We start from the raw sequence: 25711 nt of genomic DNA, 5'->3' as shown, positions 1-25711 counted from the left end.
AAATCATACAGCTGCCTGTGCTCTCTATTTTAAGTGGAAACACCCTTATATCCATCCCAGGAATCATCCCTGATTGGTCCCTCTTGCCCTCACCTTCAATCAATCATCAAGCCCTGATGATTTTATCACCTAAATATATCCCCAGTCTATTCCATCCTCCTACCCCCTGCCCTAGTTCAGGCCTTCTTAATTTATTAACAAGACTATTCCAACAGACTCAACTCCTAACTCCTTATTCCTCTCAACTCCATCCTCCGTACTGCAGCCAAAGTGATTTCTTTAAAAAAAAAATCTGATTCTGTTACTTCCTTAAAATTCTTCAATAAAGTCCCCTTCTAAGATCCAGAGTATTTAAGGCTTTGCATTTTCTGAACCCTACCCTCCTCTCCTGCTCTCTTCTTGTCATTCTTTGCTACATATTTGGTAAGCAGGTAATAATGAATAGCTTGTAATTCTAATTTGCTTATGTCTCTTCTTGGCCTGGCAAACTCCCACTCTTCTTTTATGTTACAGTTCAAGTGTCATGCCGTCCTGGAAGCCATCTTAATGGCCAACATCACCCATCCCTCAGGTGGATCATATTTCCCTTCTATATGCTATTTCCCTACCTATCACTGCACTTACCAACATTATTTCATAGTGCTACGTTTATGCATCTGCTCACCCCTTAGCCTAAACAGTAAACTCCTTGAAGACAGAAACTTTGTCATCATTATATCCCCAGCGTCCAGAATATTCGATTACAGGTACTCTGAAAATGTTTCTTGAATGAATAAATAAAACAATTTCCCCAACTTTTCCATCATCTAACCCTACCACCCACCATCACCACCACTACGCCAACCCCCACGAAACCTGACCCGCATATTCGACACTTAAAACGCTACCCTGAGTACTTCTGTCTGCTCTCTCTATTCTCTAGACGAAGAGCTCCAGGAGGGAGAGGACCGGTCATATTCACCTGCCTGACTCCGGTACCTGGCACATGGGCTGAAGAATGAATGAAAATGCTTAGCAAGGCTGAGAGGCTGTCTCGGACTTCTCTCTCACACCCTCCGCAGAGCTCAGACCAATCCCAGGGGCCGAGGGACTGGGGGGACGCGTGATCTCCCCGACAAGCACAGACCCCCCACTGCCCGCGGGCTCGGACTGCGTGGGTCGCCTCCGCTCGCACACCAATCTCCACCCCGCCGTCCTCTCCAGAAGAAAGAGGTGGAGGTCACTGCGGCGCTTACCGGCAGGCGGAACTCCAGGTGTTCCTGTGCCATGAGCAGAAGATACCTGTTCACGGGTCCCGGCAGCGCCATCGCATCAGCCCGCGGCGCGCCTGCGCCACCGAGGGTGTCTCACTCTTTTCTTCCCCTACAGACCGCTTCCGCTAAGGCAGAGCCTGAGGAGCCAGAAGCGGAAGTGGGGAGAGTCGGTTCTCTCCGGAGGTTCCCGGGTTGCGGGACTCAAGCCCCGCAGTTCCAGGAGAGGTTTCTTCTGCTGCCGGTTGCGTTCTGTTTGAGGTCCCGGTGTACCAGGAGCTGGTGTGAGATGTGTTGTGTTCAAGAGCAGGTTGCTATGAGACAGTGTAGTTCCCAATGATCCTCCACCTGGAATGTACTTTTAACTTCCCCTACAACTCTTCAAATTCCAGGTCTTCGAAACTGAACTGAAATTTCTGTCTTTTCCCTGCAGACTTCTCTAACCACTCCAGGCTTTGGGGACTGACTTAGCTGGACTTAGCTATACTTATTGAAGTATAGTTGATTTACAGTGTTGTGTTAGTGATTCAGTTATACACATATATATATTCATTTTCATATTATTTTCCATTATGGTTTATTACAGGATATTGAATATAGTTCCCTGTGCTATGAAGTAGGACTGAATATAGTTCCCTGTGCTATGAAGTAGGACCTTGCTGTTTATCCATTCTATATATACTAGTTTGCATCTGCAGCTTTTTCAAAAAATTGTACTGGAAGGGCCAGAGAGGTTCAAAGTCTGCCTTCTAGACAGATGCAAAGCTCCGTCTGCTCACCAAGGCAGATCTCGTAGAGACCTGGCCCCTCTTGTGAGATTACTATTGTGTAAGCATTGGAGCCTCTGGTATAGGCTGCTGCTTATTAAAAAACCAGAGGTGTTCCTGGGAAGGACCAGGAATTGGAAAGGAGAATTTTGAGTTCTGGTTAGAACAGGTCACTACAATGTTGAGACTAGTAGGACACAGTCAGTGAAGAAAAGAAATTAGCGAGTTAACAGGTCCCAGTGGCAGAAGTCACGAGTAATGTCAAAGTTGACCATACATCTGACTAAACATCTATCATTTGAAAAGGGTTTAGGTGTCCCTATGGTTTAGAACCATAGGGATGTGTGAACCAATGAGAGGGAGAAAAGCTCTCTTCATACATAGGAAGACTAGATTTTTGCAATGAGTAAAAAACAAGGGGTTTTTGAACAGTTAGGAGAGTAAAGTTTTATTGCAACAAGTCATATAAGAACTATGGAAACTTCACTATTGTGAAGCATTCCTGAGGGAGTTCTATTTCACAAGATTCCAGAAGGGTCCTCAGCATCTTCAGTCTTCATGAAGATAATTCAGGAAGAAGAGAAGAGAGGAAAAAACACTGGCTGCTCTCAGGAAACAAAACTGAACAAGTTGGGACTCTGAGACACCTGTTCAGACATAAGCAACTGCAGTGGATTTAAATATGATTCAGCTCCTCAGTCCGGAACCTGTGCTCCACAACGGGAGAGGCCACAACAGTGAGAGGCCCGCGTACCGCAAAAAAAACAAAAAAACAAAAACTATCACAACATGCATAAATAATGCTTTTGATACTATTTTAAACATGGTTCCGGACGCGCAGGCCCAGCGGCCATGGCCCACGGGCCCACGGGCCCAACCGCTCCGTGGCATGTGAGATCCTCCCAGTCCGGGGTACGAACCCGAGTCCCCTACATCGGCAGGCGGACTCCCAACCACTAGCGCCACCAGGGAAGCCCTATTTTAAACTTTTTTAAGACAGGTTATGAATTAGCTTTGTACTGAGCTAATGTTATAGATGACTAAAGAGCTACCAAATAATTGAACTACTGAAAAGGCTGAGTGAATTTAAATTGTCATAATTTGATTATTGATCTTTACAAGAGAAGAGCCACTGAAAATGTAAGGTTCCAAGGGTTTTCCAACCTCCTTACTATGAGAGGGTATAATCTCATATAAATTAAATCAAATGGCTAATCACATTTTTAAGAGGTCCATAAGGCATTTGAGAATTCCTTAAATACCTTACATATTGTTATCATAATACTGTTAATTATATCACTGTAAGTTCACTCGTACAACATGTTGCACATGTTGCAAATTCCTTTTCTGAAGCTGATCACAGTTGAACTGATTTATAGAAATATGTAACTGCTAATCTGTGTGGATGCTCAGCCAGCTACTTCGCAAAGCAGTGCTGAAAAACTTGTAAATCTAATTTTGAGAGCCCGTAACCCCTACTTCCAAATTCCTCTCTCCACCTTCAGTGAACAAAATGGAATTTGGATGTTCAGTTCTTAAGTAAATAATAATGGAAGCAGAACCCAAGGAAAGTACATGTTGGTCTCTCAGCCTAAACTTCCACTATCTACCTGCCTAACATTGAGTCTCAAATACTCAGTTCTACTGCCACCTGCTCTCAAAATTGTTTCCCTCTCCACAAGCTCTTCTATGGACATTTTTGTACTTAACATACCAAATTGTACTCACTGGTTTTGTCTGATCTTCGTATTAGCAATTAAAGGCAGACTGTCCTTTCTCACTTCTATATTTCCTGATCCTGGCAATGTCTGGTACATGTTAAATGCTCACCGAATTTATTTTTTTTATTTTTGGCTGCATTGGGTCTCCGTTGTTGCGTGCAGGCTTTCTCTAGTTGCAGAGAGCGGGGGTTACTCTTCGTTGTGGTGTGCGGGCTTCTCATTGCGGTGGCTTCTCTTATTGCGTAGCACAGACTCTAGGCGCAGGGGCTTCAGTAGTTGTGGCACGCGGGTTCAGTAGTTATGGCTCCTGGGCTCTAGAACTCAGGCTCAGTAGTTGTGGCGCATGGGCTTAGTTACTCCACGGCGTGTGGGATCTTCCCGGACCAGGGCTCGAACCTGTGTCCCCTGCATTGGCAGGTGGATTCTTAACCACTGTGCCGCCAGGGAAGCCCACTAAATGTTTTTTGAATGAATTAATGAACAAATGAACTAAACAATATTGATTCCAGAGGTTGTAACTAAGTATTTCATTACTTAAAACTATGTTTAATATCATCCCCCAAAAAAGAAGGTTAAAAAAAAAACCACTACTCTTCTCAGCCTGTTCCTAAGATCAATACTTTAATCCTTATGTTCATTTATATTCATGTATATGGTACCGTTATACACTGGCACAATGTAAGATTAGCTTTCAGTACTTATTTTTCATTCACATTCACTATTGTTAGTAGATTAGCACCAAAAGACAATTCCTAAAGAAATATGTCTCATGAAATGATTTATCAATATATTAATGTTGCTATTAAAATTAATTTTCTCATCCAATCTATCTCTACTTTCAAATCAGGACTTTTTCATGATAAAAGACAGGTCTAACCACTTTTTAATTCTAATTTTCCTTTGGTATAATAAATAAGCCATAGAGCAACAGTTTCTGCCAGTTTTAATAGATTAATGTAACCACTTATGTTTCTTCCCAATTTACGTTCTTACAGGTAAAATTCCATTACAATGAATTCTCTTGGATAGCCAAATTGATTGTTATAGCAAACCCACTGTTACAGTGAAATTATTTTATATATATTACATAGCTTCAGGATCAATTTATTACAAAGATGCTAGGATTCAAGAAGTGAAAGCCAGCATCTGAAACCTGAGTAAAAAGTGACACATATACAGTTCTTTCCATCAATAAGATCAGAGATCACTGTGTAGTACGGTACTGTTTATTTTGAAATTTTGTGTGTAAAATTACAGATCAAGAAATAATTTCTCTTTCTCCTTCATATAATAAAGGCTCCAACAAAGTAATTGTTATACCAGTTTATTCTTCATAAATAAATCACTATTATAATTGACTATTGAGAAATTAAAATGTTTGAACTTTAAAAAAAATACAGAGCCCTTCTTGATTAACAGAATTTGTTTTGATGGGATTTTATCTATAGTATCTTATACCTTAGACAAGGAACCACTAAAACAAAGTCAATGACAAAATATTCATATAACTATATCACAGATTTCAGGAAACAAACATTAAGAAACAATTTAAAACTACCCAGTAATAGCTTCACGTAAAACCCAATTGTAATTAGACTTCAAAGAGACAAGAATATTATTTTATGTTGAGCTAAAATTAGGAAAATCTTCCACTGTTGACATTTTCATGTTCTTAGTTTGTCAATCAAATAATCAGCCTGTAATGGAAAAATAACATATTTTTTTATTCTAGTTATCATAGCCTACATGAAATAATTCTACTGGCACCCCTATTATAATAAGCCACAGCAGAAGAACTGGATACTACATATTCTGTTCCTAAAAATATCTTACAAAAAACTCTCAACATAACAGTTTTCAAACTACAGTAAAGGTGTTTATTCTATACTATATATAAATAGGCAGATTTTTATCCACATTGCCTTTTTGTTAGATAGTTTCAGTAAGGAAAATAAATATAATACTAAAGACATGGAAGAACCTGAAATGCATTTAACTAAGTGAAAGAAGCCAATCTGAAAAGGCTACATACAATATGATTCTAATTACATGATATTCTGGAAAAGGCAAAACTGGAGACATTAAAAAGATCAGTGGTTACCAGGGATTAAGGGGGAGGGAGAAATGAATAGTCAGAGCACAGAGGATTTTCAGGGCAGTTAAACTATTCTGCATGACTCTACAATTGTGGATATATGTCATTATACATTCATCCAAACCCACAGAATGTACAACACCAAGAATGAACCCTAATGTAAACTATGGACTTTGAGTGATAATAACATGTCAATGTAGTTTCATGGATTATAACGAATGTATCACTGTGGTGTAGGATGTCGACAGTGGGGAAGACTGCGAGTATGTGGGGACAGAGGGTATACGGGAACTCTGTGTACTTTCCATTCAATTTTGCTGTGAACCTAAAACTGCTCTAAAAAAATAAGGAAAACAAAAAGAATAAAAAGTAAACTAAAGCCTTCTAGTTACATCATTTCAGATACTTTTCTCAATCATCATATATCTGAAAAATTATGTAAGATTTCAGAATAAACGTTAATATCTTTATCTTGATTTTTTCAGTCTCATAATATATACTTAAATACCTAGATTTAAGAAGAGTTCAGATTCCCAGGACGAACCATTAATAGATCTCATAACTTTGTTCATTAATTTTTTTCCCAACTAAAAAATCATGTAAGGAAATATAGTTTAAAAAGTATAAAAATGTATTTCTAATTATTTTTTACTATAAAAGCATAGGTAGTGTAGAAACTTAGAAATACAAATAAGAAAAAAATATCTGTTTTTTATCATACTGATTTTTTTAAGAGACCACACCAGCTTCCTACAAAATATCCCACTTTTTAATTTCAAATATATACACCACATACCTTAAATATATGGACAACAAGTTGAGGAGAGAGATAATAAGTTTGAAATATGAAGTTTCTAGAAATCAACTGCTTTTTCATTTCTTTTGTACTATGACTATAATAATAATCTGCATTAACTAATGGTAATTACTTAATTTGCAATTTGATGGTTTTTCAGATATAGCAACTATAGGTCACCTTATCATCATGGACACATGAAACATATATTACTAGTCAAGTGGCCCTGGAAGGACAGAGTCATTTAATAACTAAAGCTTGACTGTCAGGTTACAAGCCAATAATCAGTTGAATTCTATTCTACTTTTGCCCTAGTAAAGCAAAATTCTGCAATTTTTTTAGGCTCAAAGCTTCAACTTCAAATCTAGTAGCTGATGCTACTACTTGCATCAATTTCTGCAATGAGGTTGATGATGACAGAGGCAGCAGATAACATTTACTGAGCCCTCATTATCTGCAATGTACAGTTTTAAGTGCTTTACATGTTAATTATTTCATCAATCTTCTTATCAACCCTAGATGTAGGCACTATTACCTATACGTCAGTAGTAGATAAAAAAACTTGGGCCTTAAAAAGTTTAAGTAACTTGCACATGGTCACTCAAGTAACTAATAGAGCCACAATTCAGAATTCTGAACTATTAATGCCATGAACTTCTATATCATATCCTCTGCTTACAATTGAGAGACTTTGCCATAGTATCGCTTCCTACAGATTTGATGACCTGGAAAAGTACCCCAAATTAAAAATATTATTTTAGATATGTGCAAATAGAATGTTAAAACAGATGATCAAGTCTGTAAGTGCCCACTGTTGCCAAGAAAAGAAAAACTACAACAAAAAGGACAAATATTTTAAATATTTTTGTATGCTGCTATCATAACAATAACACTTACTGTGATAAACCAATAGGAATTCACTCTATAAACCAATTTTGATAAGAAGCTAAGCTGATCGGCTGGTGCCAGAACATGAAGGTGCAAATGGGAAATGGAACAGAATGGTGGCACATGGAAACCCATTCTGAAAGAGCAAGGTAAGAGATAATTGACAAATTAGTTCTACAACAGTTTAAAACTATATTTTCAGGTTAAAACACATAAATATTAAATATATCCAAAACAAGTTACCTAAGGTAGACAGATTGCCACTCAAACATCTCTTTCACTGTTTTTCTTTATGAACTTGAGAGTATTCACACAGTTCATCTTCATGTTGAAGTTCACAATAAGATAAACTCTTCATTGAGAAAGGTTTTCACAGAATATTATGCCTCTGTATAACCCTTATGAATTCTGAGCTGGCATTATGTCTTATTACTTCAGTTCTTATCATATTAAGCTTTAATTCTCCTAAAAGATGTCTCTGCAGTGAATCTTAAAATTACTGAACGCTGAAGTAGAAGTAGGATTCCTTTTTCCAAGACATAGCCAGTAGATGGCGCACTTTCTCCTTTAATAAAGTGGTCATTTCCTTACCCTCACTAAAAAAACTTTATCATCACTTAAGTTTCTTGAATACTAAAAATAAGTTAGATGATAACTATTCATAACTATTTGCTTTATAAAATATTTACAAGAGAATTCCTTTGGTAAAAAAATTTTTTAATATGATTTAACCTCTTAAAAATCCATTTACACACAGTTTTGGAAGTCTACTTTGTAAGTGGAGCAAGGCACACCTGTAACAATAATTCAAGCCTAGAAATATTTGCCTGTTCAAACTAGAAGTAAGTCTCAATTTTTAAAAAAGACTAAAAATGACTGGGAACGTGGGAAGAAGGCAAGGAGAGGTGCTATAATGCAGCAGGACAGGACAGACTGTGGAATCAGATCCGTAACATATTGAAAAGCCTCTACCACCACCCAGAAAAGGAGACTAGGTTTTCCCTCTATGAAACAGGAGTCATATAATGGAATCAAGTAATCTAAAAGCAAGAAGTAACTCAAGGGTTCACTCAACCTTTTCATTTTAAAGATTTTAAAGATGGGGAAACCAAGATCTAGAAAGTTGAAGAGACTTCTCAAGGTCACAAAGTTAGGCAGTGGTAGAGCTAGAATTGAAACTCAGGGCTCTTGACAACCAGTCCAGTGTTCATTCTTCTAATGAGCACTTCTATGACTGGGAAGGGAACGTGTTGGTTTTGACCAAAGGGTCTCAAATACCATCTGTTCCTTGTCATTATCACCCTTGGATATAGTTCATAATAGTTTTCACAGGATTTTCACACATTCAATCTCATTTTAGCCTACAAGTAGGCACTGCAGGTATTATCTTGGAGAGTTTAAATGACTTGTCTAAAGTAACACAGCCAGTACAACTACAGTAGAAGCAGTAACACTGATAGCATTAGAATTCAGGCCTCTGAATTCCAGTTCAGAGGTGTCAAAGTAATCACTATACTTGCCTTGGTACTACTTTGATCATACAAGGCAAAATCGAAATCTTTTAAAAAGAAAAAATAAATAGATTAATTAAAACAGTTACCAAATTGAATATTGAATGCTTTTACTCAAACTTTGGTTAATGTCAGAGTGCAGTTCAACAAATTCAAGTTACTTTCATGCTAGAAGGGTAATAATATATTTTTAAATCATATAAAATAAATTTTTTCTAAGGAAATTCAATTTACTCACAATTTTATAGGAATGCACATATTGAACAAAGAGGACTAAGCAACTAATTTTACCTACCCACTGCTTCAATATACTTGTCTGTCCAAAACTAAATGTGGTGATTATTAGACGATGTTGAGATGTGAAAAAAAGTTTTGTTTATTAAATTTACCAATGAACAATATGTTCACTTTCAGGAAAACTGCATTTAAACCATGAATTCTGCCATCTCTACTTTTGTTTTCCTGAGGAAATAACATTTCAGAAAAACCAACTGCATATATTGGTTTCTATCTGGAAGTATACATACCTCGTATTTTTGAAGTCAGTGAAATTATTCCTTTCAAGAATGGTTTTTCCAACAGCTACCATGTTCTCAACTACAAAACAGTAAAGAAACTACATTACACTATAGGAGACATTAAGTTCACTACCTAGTTTTTAACCCGAAATTTTAGGGTCCTAGTAAACAGTCGTATCAAATGGATACACATTTAAAGACATCCAGTAGCTCTAAGTTACGAAGAAATTTGCTTATCAACAACTGAAATGAAGGTTCAACCCATCACAAACTGTCACACATAAGCTGACTTTGAACAGCTGTTGAGGGATATTACCAAGTGACTGTTTAGGACATCTGATCCTACTGAGGTCTAATTCTAATCGTAAGGAAACCAAGTAATTAAACAAAAACTGTTTGAGTTAAGAGGACAAGAAAACTTTGAATTTGTCTTTGAACTCAAATTAGGAATATGACATCCCTTTATGTTGGCCCAGCCATGACTAGCTAAATGTTTTGTTTTGGCTTCCAAACTCTTATTTGCTTTAGCATCTTTATTGTCTCAATGTTTCATGGCCTTCAGGTGGGAATATGCTTCCCCATTAAAAAAATTTTGGTAACCCAGGATCTTCAAAGCACAATGCCAAACTTTAGATCTCTTTTGTTTCTGAATGGTGTAATCAAGCATTTGAAAAGAGAAGAAGTGAGAGAATCTGCAGAGGGCAGTTGTTATAATGAGGCTTATAAAATCATTGCTAACAGTTTACCTCTCTAAGTCAGGCTTGAGTGGGAAGGCTTCCATGACAAGGCCAGTACCACAAGGTCAAAAAAAAAGCTCATGTTACTTCGAGCCAGACTGTATCTTGTTTTCTTTTAAAAATACTCCCAAGGGCTTCCCTCGTGGTGCAGTGGTTGAGAGTCCGCCTGCCGATGCAGGGGACACGGGTTCGTGCCCAGGTCTGGGAAGATCCAGTCGCGGAGCGGCTGGGTCCGTGAGCCATGGCCACTGAGCCTGCACGTCCGGAGCCTGTGCTCCGCAATGGGAGAGGCCACAACAGTGAGAAGCCCGCGTACCGCAAAGAAAAAAAAAAAAAAAAAAAAAGACACAAGAAGTATTTCCAGACATAAAAAGGAACATTTTACAATGATAAAAATGGATAATTGAGAAGACATAACAATCATAATTACATATTCACTTAAAATCAGATCCAAAATACATGAAGCAAAACCTACTGTCTCTTTCCTATTTCATTGATATCTACTCTACTATTTCCTTCTTCATACTTTATTTTGATCTGATTTGCTTGCCTCTTTCTAGCATCCTAAACTGGAAACTTAGGTCATTGGTTTTGTACCTCCTTTTCTAATGTAAGCACTTAAAGCTATAAATTTCCCTCTAGGCACTTCTTCAGCTACATTCTACAAATTTTGTTATGTTGTATTTTTATTACCAATCAGTTCAAAATACTGTCTTTTTTACCTATTTATTTAGAAGTTACTTAAAAGTGTTTTAACTTAAAAATATTTAGTGCTATTCTAGATTTTATTATTTATTTTAATTCCATGGTCATCAGACAATGTATTTTATAAGATTTTGATCATCTGAAATGTATTGAGACTTATTTTATTGTCCAGAATATGGACTATCTTGGTGAACATGTGCTCATAACAAAATGTATATTCTATAGTTAGGTGAAGTTCTATTAATGTCAATTATAGTCACAGTGCTTGATAGTATTATTAAGCTCTTCCATATGTTTATTATTTTTCCAACTTTATAGACTGTGTAAAAATATTAATTTCAAGGACTTTTAAAGTTTTATTATGGAAATATTCAAATATACACAAAATCAGTAAAAACAGTACATATAATGAAATCCCAAACACCCACCATGCTGCTTCAAAATTAGTAACATTTGATTTGCAACTGTTATAAAAACTTTTAACAAGAAAAGAAATACTAGAAAAAGAAAAGCAAGCATAAACACATTTCTCCCTCCTTAAGAAAAACAGTATAAAAGGAAATACTTAAGGCTGGTGGCTGTTGCCTAGTACTAAATACTGCACGTATATTGGCCTCTGTCTGTTGGAAGGAGCATGAAACATACTGATAGAACTGAAGATGACTAAGGAATTTCACAATACCTCGAAAAAACAGTTTAAAAACTGGTAATTCAGTAGTCTAAACACTAATAAACCACATATCGAGGTTTTCATCAAAGAGATTTCTTAGTCACCTTCAAAAATCTGGCCCAACTTATCTATCTTGCCAGCTACCTTAAAGTATTGACCAAACATCCCAGACCCTGATGACAATGGCTATTGAAGCAGGTTTGAAGTAAACTTAGCAATGTCTTAGTAAACCGTAGCTGACAAGTCACAGAAATCATGTATAGGAAAATACAGGATAATCCTGTAAGAGACAAGATTTCAGAATCTCTTTTTCAGAGGCTAAAAGTTCATCACTAAAATCTCATAATTAAACTTTGGTCCTACTTCATCTATACAGGAAATTGCAAGGCAGGAAACTACAAGGCAGGTACCAATATGGTCTCACTCTCAGGTAATATATACTCATATGCCATACTATAACTTATTTGTTTATAACTTTTTCAAAATTAATTTTTATTGGAGTATAGTTGCTTTACAATGTTATGTTAGTTTCTGCTGTACAGCAAAGTGAATCAGCTATATGTATACATATATTCCCTCTTTTTTGGATTTCCTTCCCATTTAGGTTACCACAGAGCACTGAGTAGAGTTCCCTGTGATATACAGTAGGTTCTCATTAGTTTTCAATTTTATACATAGTAGTGTATATATGTCAATCCTAATCTCCCAACTCATTCCACCTCCCCATTGCCCCCTTGGTATCCATACGTTTGTTCTCTATGTGTGCATCTCTATTTTTGTTTTGCAAATAAGTTCATCTGTATCATTTTTCTAGATTCCGCATATAAGTGATATTATACGCTATTTGTTTTTCTCTTACTGACTTACTTCACTCTGTATGACAGTCTCTAGGTCCATCCACGTCTCTGCAAATGGCACAATTCCGTTCCTTTTTATGGCTGAGTAATAGTCCATTGTATACATGTACCACATCTTCTTTATCCATTCTATTTGTTTATAAGTTTTCATATTATCTTTCACTTTCAGAATCAAGAAAGCCATTATTTAAAAAGCATAAAGAGGCATTATCTTTTAGAGATTTAAAAAATTAAATAACATGGCGTCTGATATTTGCTTAAAATCCACTGTGGGAGAAGGTTAATACATGTAAAGAAATTGGCCATGAGTTAATAAATGTTGAAGTTGGGTGATAAATACATGGAGATTATACTATTTTCTTTATTTTTGTACATATTTGAAATTTTTCATAATGCAAGTTTCAAAAAGCCATAATGCTCCTTTATCATGATACCTGGCTAAACTGTTTCTTTTCAATTGTCACTGCCGTCACTGATGCCAGTTCACGATGATATAACCATGAAGAATACTGCCATCAACTTACCCAGTTCTATCTGATCTTTCTTTAGATATCTGCAGTTTCCAATATGCACCTTTGGCACCACTAGATAATGATGAGGTGCTGCTGGCTTGATATCTTTGAAGCAAACTAGGTCTTCATTCTAAAGGAAAATATCATTTGTTAGTGAATTTTTAAAAAGAATTTCCTAATGCTGTTCTGGCATGTCTTAAACATCATACATAAATCTCAGTCTGATAGGGAAGTGGTGCTTATGTTACAACTAATCTCCATTGGGCAGTTTTGTGATTATGCATTATGTCCATAAAGACAAGCTTTAGCTTCCTCCATGAGATGCTCATTTATTCCAGAGAAGAAAAAAACTTATATAAAATCAATTTCCGGAAAACAATTATGAATGAAGTTCATTAAAACTTCATTACCATAATCCCAGAGTTTTTTTTAATTTCATTATATATTTCTCCATCTCTACCCTAAGGTTTTTCTACTCCTAATACATACTTTTAAAGGTTCTACCACAAAATCATAGCAAGATTGATAAATTCTTTTTTACATTTACTTTTTTTCCAAAGTGCCATTTTCTTCATTTATAACATCATCTAGCATCTATATATCCAGGGGTTACATTTTTAAACATTTTTACAATAAATACTTTTTCTTTATGTTTACTTGCCACTTTATAGCATTAAAAAGACTCTGAAATGCTGAAACAAACTCTAGTATACTGTACTAAGTTATGTGTCCAGTCCATTACATGTATGGTATCAGTTTTCTGGTTTCTATACTCCACACATTAATGTAAGGAAAAAAGAAAAGGAAACAAAAAAGGGAGTCTTTCAACCTATTAACATTTGAGTTTCAAGTTTTTTCAAAAGAAAAATCTATATTCCCTAAATAACCTTATTCAATATCTTATATTAAAAAATTAGTCAAAATTAAATAAAATCAGTATCAATAAGCATAGTTTCCCAGAATGCACTGTTGCTCACTAGTTCTCCATTCCAAGAACTAAAATTCAGTTGGAACAAGGGCCTCATATCCATGCCAATAATCTTGATTTCAGTGAGAATAATGATGAAAGGCAATTGTACATACTGTAACACAAACTTCCTTATCAGTATCCATACTGCTCATCTAAGCTTCAGGTGACTGACAAATTGACCTGCAGTGAGACCACAATTCAGTGAATGGGACTTTTTGTCTACTTTAGCCCCCAGCAGAGTCATGACTGAAATGGAGGGCAGCAAAAATACAGTATTTTGTGTCCCTCTCCTATCTCAAGGCTTCTATAAAATGTCCACAATATCACTCTATTAAAATACTGCTTAAATATTGATTTTGTTGCTGTCCTCATTTACATACTTTCAACCAAGAGCTGCCAAAATGTGGAGGCACAGCCACACAAAAATCTCCATTACTTTTCCAGATATTGAGTGTAACCTGCCTATAAGATGAGAATAGAGAGGGGGAGAAATTGTAACTTTTAAGACCTTGAAGTAAACAGTGATCAACTGAATGTAGCATGAGCTATGAGGAAAGTACACAAACAAGAAATGAATTGAGGTGCCTGCCTACAGAAACGGATTTATGCTGTGTTTAAAGAGTATGAGAATCCTATTGCCCCCAAACTTTGAGGAAAAATCTATAGCAGCTGTTGCTTTGCGTTAATGTATCAGGAAAATGAAAGGAAAAGAATCTGTTACTCTCTTCGGCTGATGCAAGACAAAGGTTTGAGGATAAGATAGAAAATTTAGTAGAAACAGAAAATCATGAGAGGTGACTAGGGATAATGTATGCAGCATACTCCCCCCAGCGCCAAGAGGAAATCTTCTGATATACTGGGGAAAGTGATGGGTTTCCTGCAATTCAGGGACAGAGACTCAGACCAGGTGGGGTGTGTGTGTGTGTGTGTGTGTGTGTAAATTTACGTAAATATGTATACATGTGTATATATATGTGTGTTATATATACACACACACACGTGTGTGTATAGTCCCAGAAGGTTGGTTGACTTGGGGAACCCCAAGAGCTAACCCTAACCCTAAAATAACAAGCATGACAATTATTTCCATTTTTATTATGGTTTTCCCGTCTAGTAGTAACTTTAAATATACGTATCCATGGAATGTTTTAGAAAGGGATAAGATCAAAAGGGATAAGACAGCAATGTTTTTGAATGTTTAAAGTTTTCCATTATTTACTTAATGCTTCCAGCTGAGAAACAACTAGTATCGGGGGTCAAATCTAGTACAACAAAATTGTACTTCCCAGACTGATTCATAACACAACAATTTTATATGTCTTTATTTCCCCCTCAATTATGGCATTAACTTTTAAAAATCCAGAGGTAATTCTTTCTGGTACAGAATACATCCCGATTAGAATTATTTTGAGATAACATAGCTGAATTCTACCTCAAAACAGGAGTAACACTTCTTTAGATTCATGGAACTACAAAATGCTAGTCTAAAGGATAACAGGAGAAAAACATTAAAGAAGCTCTTAAAAATCTGCTGTCATACATGACTCAGCCATAAGAATGAACCAAATGCCCAGTTCTGTCTTCATCTCCCAAAACCCTATTTTGAAAGGTTCTGTTTACTAAATGTCGTGTGTGAATATTTTACTTTCCCAATTCTCGTTAATTAAAGAAATCTACCAATTGACATAACTGTCATCATCACCAGCAGATAAAATTCCTGTCAAAAGCAAAGCGATGACGTTTTATTTAGCCTATGCAATCAATGATTGAATTAGATTTCCATTAAGCTTTCTAAAATACTGAAACTGGCTCTCTGATGTCTCTCATTGCTACTACTGATCTAGCCAGTATTTAGACTCTTCATTTAAAAGAAAGACTGGGGCTTCCCTGGTGGCACAGTGGTTGAGAATCTGCCTGCTAATGCAGGGGACACGGGTTCGAGCCCTGGTCTGGGAAGATCCCACATGCCACGGAGCAACTGGGCCTGTGAGCCACAACTACTGAGCCTGCGCATCTGGAGCCTGTGCTCCGCAACAAGAGAGGCTGCGACAGTGAGAGGCTCACGCACTGCAATGAAGAGTGGCCCCCGCTTGCCACAACTAGAGAAACCCCTCGCACAGCAACGAAGACCCAACACAGCAAAAATAAATTAATTAATTAATAAACTACCCCCAACATCTTCTTAAAAAAAAAAAAAAGCCACTACAAACCCGTACAGGAAAGCTATCCAAAGATCACTCATTAAAAAAAATAAATAAAAGAAAGACTGTCCTCCCATTCCACAGATAAAGAGGCAAAAAATATGAAATAATATTTCTACAAGGCTATTCTTTGCAGCATGATTTATGATAGCAAAAGACTGAAAATAACCCAACTGTCCATAAAATTCAACTAAGACTGGCTGAATAAATTACAGTAAATCCATACAGTGGAGTATTGTGTAGTTATAAAAAGGAATGAGGAAGATCTTTATACACTTATGAAATCATTTCTGGAATAAATTGCTAAGGTAAAAAAGAAAAAGCATGGAACAAGGTTAAGCTATCTTTTGTGTAAGAAGGCAGAGTATAAATATAAACACACGCATACATATCTACTCACAAAGGAAAGATAAACCAAAAATATTTTTTAAAGGTTTGTTACGGGGAAAGAGGAACAGGGTAGAGGTAACAAGAGAATGGATACTAGACTTCAAATGTACTTTGCTTTACAATTTTGATTTTAAAAGCATGTGAATATTTACGATACATTTTTGGACTCAAAAAAAAAAAAGTAGTCCTTAACAATGGAAAACAAACAGAAATGAGTGAACCTAACTATTTGTCATGTTGGTAGCATAATTACACAAAGAAAAGATAATTTCAAGTGACTTTAAAATACAGAATTTTGACTACCTATACCTAGTGATACCCACTAAAAGAGAATTTTTCACGTCAATTCAGATCATAGGCAAGCTTCTCAAGGGTAGGACATGCCATGTTCATCTTTGACCTCCAAGTAACACATATCAATAGTAAGCCTGCAAAACCTGTTCAGTAAATGACAGTTGCTTAAACAGAAAGATAAAACTACCGATATTCCCTTATCTACCCCTTAAAAAAATGGTGTGTCATTAGGGTTTTCATATACTTTTCCTCAGAAATGGATGACCTTCAGGCTTCCCTGGTGGCGCAGTGGTTAAGAATCCGCCTGCCAATGCAGGGGACACGGGTTCGAGCCCTGGCCCGGGAAGATCCCACATGCTGTGGAACAACTAAGCCCGTGTGCCCCAACTACTGAGCCTGCACTCTAGAGCCCGCGAGCCACAACTACAGAAGCCCGTGCGCCTAGCGCCCGTGCTCCACAACAAGAGAAGCCACGGCAATGAGAAGCCCACGCACCACAACGAAGAGTAGCCCCCGCTTGCCACAACTACAGAAAAGCCCACGCGCAACAACAAAGACCCAACTCAGCCAAAAATAAATAAATAAATTTATTTGAAAAAAAGAAATGGATGACTTTCTTAAAGTTGGAATTATGGCCATTGTTTGATTATAACAGCGTTTCTTAAACTTTTCTCATTATCACCCTCCTAAGGAACATTTTTAGACTTTTTCCTAATTGCCCTCCCATGATATGTTAATATCACAAATATATTGTGTATCTCTCATGTCCTATATGGCATAGCTGTACTTTATATATAAAGAGTAAACCATATACTTTCCTCCTTCACCTCCTTCAGGGCTTCATTCAAATGCCACCTTCTTAGTGCAGCTTTTCCTGACTAAAAATTTAAAATTTGCATCCCTTTTCTCTTTTTTCATTCCCATCTAATGAACTATGTAGCAATATTCTGAACTATGTATCAATATGCATTCTCTATATTTTACTTATTATGTTGCTTACTATTTCCTGTGAGTAAGCTCCATGAAGACAGGGATTGTTGCACATTTTATTTACTGCTATATCCTAATGCCTCCAACAGTGCCTGACACACAGAAGGCACTCATTCAAATACTGAGTAATGGATGAGTGACTGAGTTTCTCTTTCTCAGGGACAAAGCTCTACCACCGTGGGCCATTTTTTTTTTTTTTTTTTTCCCGTGGGCCATTTTAAACCTCTCTCCATTGGTACCTTCCCATCGGGATTTAAACACACCAAAGTCTTCACTGTTTTAAAAAGCTTTCTGTTAACTCCATCTCCTCCTGTAGTTACCTTACCTTTTCCCTTCTCCCCAAGACTGCCAAACTTCCTTCAAAAGTCGTCTGTATTTGCTGTCTTCAATTTTTTATCCTTCAGGTTCTTATCAACTACAATCTGCCTTCTGCCTCACCACTGCACTGCAGTTGCTCTCCTCAAGGTCAATGACCATCACTCTGGGGACAAAACCAGTTCTGATCTAAGTTGCCCTCTCTGCAGGCATACTGGAGAGTCACCTAACCCAGATTCGAGGATTAGGGAAGGCTGATGTTGCTGCCAATTCCTATCTTCCTAACATACTCCCTCCCCTTAGCTTTCCTAGTTTTCCCTCTGTTTCTCTCTCCTCCTTTCAGGTCCTCTTCCTCTGCCTCTCTCTTGTAGGGGCCCCTTCACTTCTTACTCTACATATACTTCCTAGGTGATCTCATTAATTTCCCTCTTTTCAATTTCCATCTGTAAGCTGACAGTTTCTATAATCTGAGCTAGAGATGCACAACTGTGCAGTGTCAGACTCCTAAATATCCTTAAATTGATTGACTTTTCTTCATTCCCACTACTACATCTTATTTCAGGCCATCATCAGGCTGGATAACTTCAACAGCCTCATAACTGATCTCCATGCCTCCAGGCTGGTCCTCTCTAAATCATTCTCCACAATGGTGTCAGATAATCTTTCAAAGATCAAACCCTTTCATGTAACTTCTCAACCCCTTTCTTCCAACCCAGCATTAACAGTAGCATTAAACACTGTAGAGCTTCCCTTCACTCTTCAAATAAAGCCAAAACTCCTTAACATGAATTACAGTAGCCTTAATAACTTGGCCCCTTGTCTACCTCTCTAGCTTCACCTTTCACCACTCATCCCCTCAAACTCCATGCTCCAGTTAGACTGAATTTCTGTTCTCCTGTGGCAGAAACCAAACCTCTGAAGGTACTCTTTACCAGGGGCATCTTCTCTCCTCCTCACCTGACCAATGCCTACTTACTTTTTCGTGTCTCACTTCCTCTGGAAAGCCTTCCCTATCCCTTCAAATCTGGGCCAGGTGCTCCTCGCACGAGCCCTGCAAAATACTGCAGGTGGTAAAACCATCTCATCATACAACAGGGCACTCTTATCAGCTGCCTCTTCTGTCCCTTTAGATTATAAAATCCAGACAGGGACTATCCTTTACCTTGCTCACCAATGAATCTCCAACAGTGCTTAGAAGGACGTCAATTTACTTTTAACAAATGAATGAATGATTACTACAAAAAACCACAAAGAAGCCCAGAATCTTTGGAGCTGATTCTTTCAAAAGATGTTTCTTGGGCTTCCCTGGTGGCGCAGTGGTTGGGGGTCGGCCTGCCGATGCAAGGGACACGGGCTCGTGCCCTGGTCCGGGAGGATCCCGCGTGCCGCGGAGCGGCTGGGCCCGTAGGCCACGGCTGCTGGGCCTGCGCGTCCGGAGCCTGTACTCCGCAACGGGAGAGGCCACAGCAGTGAGAGGCCCGCGTACCGCAAAAAAAAAAAAAAAAAAAAAGTATGTTTCTTTAAAGGCAAGTCGAGCTGGTGGAAGAAAGTGCCTACCAGATCATCTGTTTTAAAATATCTGGACAAAGTCTTAATGCTCTGAAAATGTCCACATATCCTAACTGATAACACTTCTAAGGAAGTGGACCCTTTAGTGGAAATCAGAATCTATTAAGTAATAGTTTGACCTCGGACCCACTCCTGCCAGCCTATTTTCGGTCAATCTAACAAATAGGTTTTCACAATTACCATTATCTATTTTCTACTGGTTTCTCTTCAGTACCAGTATTAAGAGTGCGGAATGTAAAAGCAGTGTCTAGAAAGGCGGGGGGAGGGGGGTCCTTTTAATAAAATCAGAGGCCATACATGCTATTGTCCACAAAGTACCTCGGCAGCTGCAGAGAGACTTTACCACTACATTTTCTCCCCTTAGAATAGCAAAGAGGTGGCTGACACTCCCTGCACCTAGAGAAGCAAGTCTGTTATTAACACTAGGACACCCAGCCTCCCCCAGCCCCATTTATCAGGACCCTCCCCACCCGATCCACATCAGCGAGGTCCCCTCGCGGAGCCCCCAGGAGCGATCGGGTCCCCGGTCGCGCGTCACCGCCAACCTCACAGTACAGGAGTTCAGTGCTGGGATCCTGCTGCGCCGCGATCCGGCAGAACACGCACTTGCTACTGTAGTTCTCGAGCTCCGGCGACTCTGCGGCGACGGCGGTGGTCTCCGAAGGGGATCCCAGAGGTTCTGCAGCCGCCGCTGCCTCAGAGTCGGCACATGACTTCTTGAAATCACATTCCTGCTCCTCCGCCATCGCCTCCGCTTCTGCGCCGCCGAGAGCCTCAGGATTCTCAACAGGGCCTACGCAGAGTTAGCCTCCCGCACCTCCTAGATTTTACCTCGAGGCGTCGCCCCTCGCCTGGCGTTGGGGCGGATAGGGAGTTGGGCACGCTCGCTGATCCCGGGCCACGCCAAATCCAAGGCGACTGACAAGCTGCGGAGCCTCAAAGCCAGAGGCTCGCTTGCACGCCGGCTGCCACTAGGGGACGTGCGAGGACGCTACACGGAAGAGTGGTCGGCCGCGGCAGTTGCCCCTCCCTCTGCGTCTCGTTGGTAACTACGCAGGACTTCCGCCAAAACGCAGGCTCGCGCCCCACGTCGCGGTGACGTCACGGGAGCGCCGTGTCCTCGGGGCGGAATGGAACCTGTTGACTGTAGTGAACGTCGTTTCCCTGAATCCTGTAATGTAAGGTGCCCCAAGAGTGTATAACGATGTCTTAAAAAAAAGTTTTTAAAGTTTAATTTTTTAAGGTTACGAATTCGTAGGTTTTAAGAGAAAGAACAAAATATCTAGAACTTTGTTTTCAGCAAGATCATAGTTGATCCTTTGTGTACGCATTTTCAGCCATGATAATTTTAGGTGCTAAGCTCAAAATGTGAAACTGAATTTCCCATCTGTCTTTAATTGTTGTTAACAGCACCAGCTAGATCAAAACATTGCGCTTTATCTCATTCTTCATACACAGGTAATGCGGCATCTTGTAGTTTATAGTCTGAAATATTCCGGAACTTTACTGCCAGTGGCTCATTATGCCTCACCTGGATCACTGCGATATCCTTCTAACTAGTTTTCCTCCTTGAGTTTTCTGCCACTCAGGTAAAAACCGTGTGTTACCAACTCAGGTAAAAACCGTGTGTTACCAACTCAGGTGCTTGGACTCTTAGGGGTCTCAGACTAAACTTTTAAAAGGCCTCTCAGGGCCAGGAAAGCCATGCCAAGGGATTATCACAGATTTTGCCTAACAGATTTGGATGAATTCCTCCCTTTTTGAGGTTCCCCCCAAAATACCTTGAAACTCTTGCATTTGTTTGGAGGTGGCCTTCCTTATTTATCGGATAAAGTTTCTGGGAACCTCTGAGTTTCCAATTTCTGGAGGGTTCGGGTAGAGAGAAAATATAAATGTTTCAATTCTACTTAGGGGTGTAATTTACCAAACTGCTACAAATCGTAATTAGCTTGAGGGGAAGGGTTTCCTTGTATCTGGAGAACACAGAATAAAAGCCAGTAATATCTCAGGTGAGACCGAAAAATTATAACCATATCCATCAGTTTACTCAATCTCATGTAATTAATAGTTTTATAGAGCCATCTGGTTTACCCAGTTCAGCGGTATGATTTGAAAGTTATCAGAAACTTGTACTTGTCAAAAAGCCCTTTCTATGAATCTTCCTGAAATGAAGCATTTTTGTTTTTTTAAACTTATTTTATTGAAGTATAGTTGATTTACAATGTTGTGTTAATTTCTGCTGCACAGCACAGTGATGCAGTTATGCATGTATGTACATTCTTTTTCATATTCTTTTCCATTATAGTTTGTCACAGGAAATTGAATATAGTTTCCTGTGCTCTACAGTAGGACCTTGTTTATCCATTCTCTTTATAATAGTTTGCATCTGCTAATCCAGAACTCCCAATCCACCCCTCTCCCACTTGGCAACCGCAAGTCTGTTCTCTATGTCTGTAAGTCTGTTCCTGTTTTGTAGATAAGTTCTTTGTGTCAGATTTTAGATTCCACATATAAGTGATATCATATAGTATTTGTCTTTCTCTTTCTGAATTACTTAGTATGATCATCTCTAGTTGCATCCATGTTGCTGCAAATGTCATTATTTCATTCTTTTTTATGGCTGAGTAGTATTCTATTGTATATATGTACCATATCTTCTTTATTCATTCATCTGTCAATGAACATTTAGGTTGTTCCGTGTCTTGGCTGTTGTGAATAGTGCTGCTGTGGACATAGGGGGAGGCGCACCTGTCCTGACGATGTCCCTGGTGATACCTGCGATTGCTTCGCTCACTTACCTGTTACTTTCAAAAACTTGCTTCCCATTCCCAAACCTTGGACTTGATATAGTTCCCTACCATGGAAGTGGGAGGAGCAAAACAAAGTATTTAAAATTGTCTGGAGTATATGTCCTGGTGTGGGAACAGGCAAAAATACAGGCACTGTGTGTGCACAGACAGAGCTGCTACCAGGTGGGGTTCTGGATAGCTCCCCTGAGGAATAGCAATTTGCGTTGTGTGACAGTAAACTAATTTTAAATTTTATTTGTGAAATGGAGTGCTCTTTTCTAATTTCAAAAGGGCACCATATGGGCCAGTAGCAACCCTGCTTCAGAGCAGGCTCTGGAGTTAGACAGCTGTACAACTTACCATCTGTGAAGACATGGGCTAAGTTTTTTATCTTTCCCTGAGATATATATATATATATATATCTGAAACACTCTGCTGCACACTTGAAACCAACACCTTGTAAATTACCTACACTTCAATAAAAATAACCAATATTGAAAATAATATACAATATGAATGTAAGTCACATTACTGTTATCACTAGCAAACATTTATTAAGAGCCAACTCTGAACATCATACCATACTAAAACAAGCCTTTATTTGTCTGTGCTTTCCGTATCGCTTACTGATCCATTTCTCTGCTCTCCTTTGCAACCAAACTCCCCCCCAAAAGTTGACTATACTCTTCCGAATCCCTCTCCCCCTCTCCTCTCACACTGTCTCCCATCAAGCTTTCACTGCCATCATCCCGTCCAAACTATGCTGTCAAGTTGACCAATGACCCCCATGTCACCAAATCTAATTGTCTCTTCTCAGTGCTCATCTTTTCAGCAAAAGTTGATTATTATCTTCCTCTTGATAAAACATTTTTTTCCTCTTGTTTTCCAGCACACCACACTTTCAGATTTCCTCCTACTTGATTGGTTGTTCCTTCTGCAGTCTCCTTGGCTGCTTCCACTTCTTCCAAACCTCTCTCATCACTAATGGGCTTTGGTCCTAGGTTTTTCTGTCCCTCCTTCTCTCTCTCCCTCCCACTCACACATAAAAAGCTGTACATATTTAACATATACAATTTGATACTACTCTTCTCTTTAGCTATACTCACTCCTTTGGTGATCTCATGCAGCCCAATATCATCCCATTAGTCAGTGACAGAGCAGAGACCCCAACCCAAGCAGTCTAATGGGAACCTGTGCTCTTAAATAATGGTACTTTGACGTGTACATGTGTTCAGATACGTCTAGTGTGAGTCATGTTTATTAAATATACATATGTGAAAAAAAAGAAAAAAATATATACATATGAATTTGTAAGAAAGATACCTGAAAGAATAGATACCAAATATATTTGCATTGTGATCTCTGGATGGGTAAATTATGTCTTGATGTTTTTCTTTTTTTTGGTTTTTCTGTATATTTTACGTCTTCAACAATGAAAATATAGTACTTTTGTCATAAGGAAAACATTTTAACAGATTTTTAAAATTCAGAATTCCAAATAAACTTCATTTCCTTTAATCATTCTCTATTTCATAAATAATCTCATTCCATAAATTTTTGAGTTGTTCAACCCTGATGTCAAGATCCATGAAGCATTTTTAGGCAGATTTCTTGGTGTTTGGGGGAGAGACAGACAGTGGAGCTACTACAACCATATGTCTGATACAGTGCAGTATTTAGTCCATTTTGCAGTGAGGATAGGAAAGTGTGTTGGTGAGTTTGTCTTAATCTCATAAAGTACCATCTCATCAGTAACACCCCTTTTCCACATCCTAAATAGAAATTTCCTGAACACAAATACAAAAACCTTCTCTGGCTTATATTTAGTAAATAGGAGTAACTTTTTGCTGTTTCACTAGTGTCTCAAGAATTTTAGATTTTTCTGAAGGTGAAAAAAAAGCGTGGACACACTTCCCTCTCCTTGAGAAAAACAGTATAAAAGGAAATACTTAAGGCTAGAGTGGCTGTTGCTTGGTACTAAGTACTGCATAATTTTGGCCTCCATCTGTTGGAGTGAGTGAAATGTCTAACAGGCAAAAGAAGGGGAGGAAGGAGTGCTTGTGTGTGGGAAAGGAGGGAAATTTCCAGTTTCCGATTATTAAACTGCCTTATTTAGAGCTCTCTTGGAAGAAATACTGGCAAGTGGCCCAGAGTCCCGACTTGTGACTGTTTGAGCTTTGCTGAAGTACTTTAAGGGAAGTCCTGATGTGTTGTTCTGAAGTGGAAACTGTGTAAATTATTTGTAATGGAGAGAATGATAAAAGAAAAAAAAAATCCCATCTCCTTATAGCAACTTTCCCATTCCTGCTGTTTCCCTGGTAAGTTATCTTGTTTACTTACCTACAGAGTATAATGCAGACACTTCTGCTTTTTTTCATAATACTTTCCTGAAAGCCATGTCTTCAAAGCATTGAAAGTAATTTCTACTTTTATCAGAAATAAGATTACACTTAGACTTTGCATTTCTGATAAAGAATTCAGCATAAACAAAGTTTGATGTGACTAACACCTTACCTTTGTCTGGCATTTTGCAATTTTCTAAGGCACTTTCATATATGTAAGTTAATTTGATTCTCATAACAAATCAGAGAAGTAGATTTTATTACCCCTATTGTAGAAATGGAGAAAATGAGACGTAGGAAGATGAATCAGCCTACTCACGATCATTTAGTTGGTGGATGATAGAGGGATCCAGACCTTTAGTAGAACCAGACCAGAGGCACTTCTTTTCTCCCTCAAATCAACAGAAAACAGCTACCATGTAAATCAGCCCACCTCCATCATCTTGAAGTTAATGTAAATTTTCTTGTCAAATTCACACCTGTATTTTTTCATAATCTCAAGGCCAATAAATCTCATCTTCACCATTCATTCTTTTTCTTGTTAAAAATTTTTTTTTAGTTTTCTTAACTGATACCCAAAGCGTCTTATGCTTCTTTTTCCCCTAACGTTTTTCCATCTCTGACCTCTGAATCTCTTTCCACTTTAAAAGCCACAGTTTATTTGTAAGCACCCTAATCTGTATCCTCAGCTTCCTCACAGAACCATACCTTCACCTTCTTGCCTTAACTGAAACCTGGCATTCCCCCAAGGATATCACTTCCCTTGAGCATCGACAAACAAAAACTACTTTTTCTCCCCACCTTCCAACATGCTGAGAGAGATT

General features: G+C 38.3%; 2 protein-coding genes across 2 annotated transcripts in view; both read right to left on the bottom strand.

The window, feature by feature from the left end:
* Window positions 1-1316, bottom strand: part of TRMT11 (tRNA methyltransferase 11 homolog) — a 62019-nt gene extending 60703 nt beyond the window's left edge. The window contains exon 1 of the mRNA XM_079938733.1: window positions 1236-1316. Coding sequence (XP_079794859.1) covers window positions 1236-1307 — 72 coding nt within the window. The 5' untranslated portion in view covers window positions 1308-1316. The remainder of the gene's footprint in view (window positions 1-1235) is intronic.
* Window positions 1317-4960: 3644 nt separating this feature from the next.
* On the bottom strand, window positions 4961-20640 carry HINT3 (histidine triad nucleotide binding protein 3). The gene is made up of 5 exons (XM_079938839.1): window positions 20302-20640; window positions 13040-13157; window positions 9556-9625; window positions 7527-7653; window positions 4961-5435 (listed from the first exon to the last, which is right to left on the bottom strand). Exons 1-5 carry the CDS (start codon window positions 20500-20502, stop codon window positions 5403-5405), a joined length of 549 nt encoding a protein of 182 aa, XP_079794965.1. The 5' UTR covers window positions 20503-20640; the 3' UTR covers window positions 4961-5402.
* Between the last annotated feature and the right edge of the window lie 5071 nt (window positions 20641-25711).

Source organism: Stenella coeruleoalba, assembly GCF_951394435.1.
Source record: "Stenella coeruleoalba genome assembly, chromosome: 12".
Lineage (NCBI taxonomy): Eukaryota > Metazoa > Chordata > Mammalia > Artiodactyla > Delphinidae > Stenella > Stenella coeruleoalba.
This window is presented reverse-complemented; position numbering and strand designations above follow the sequence as displayed.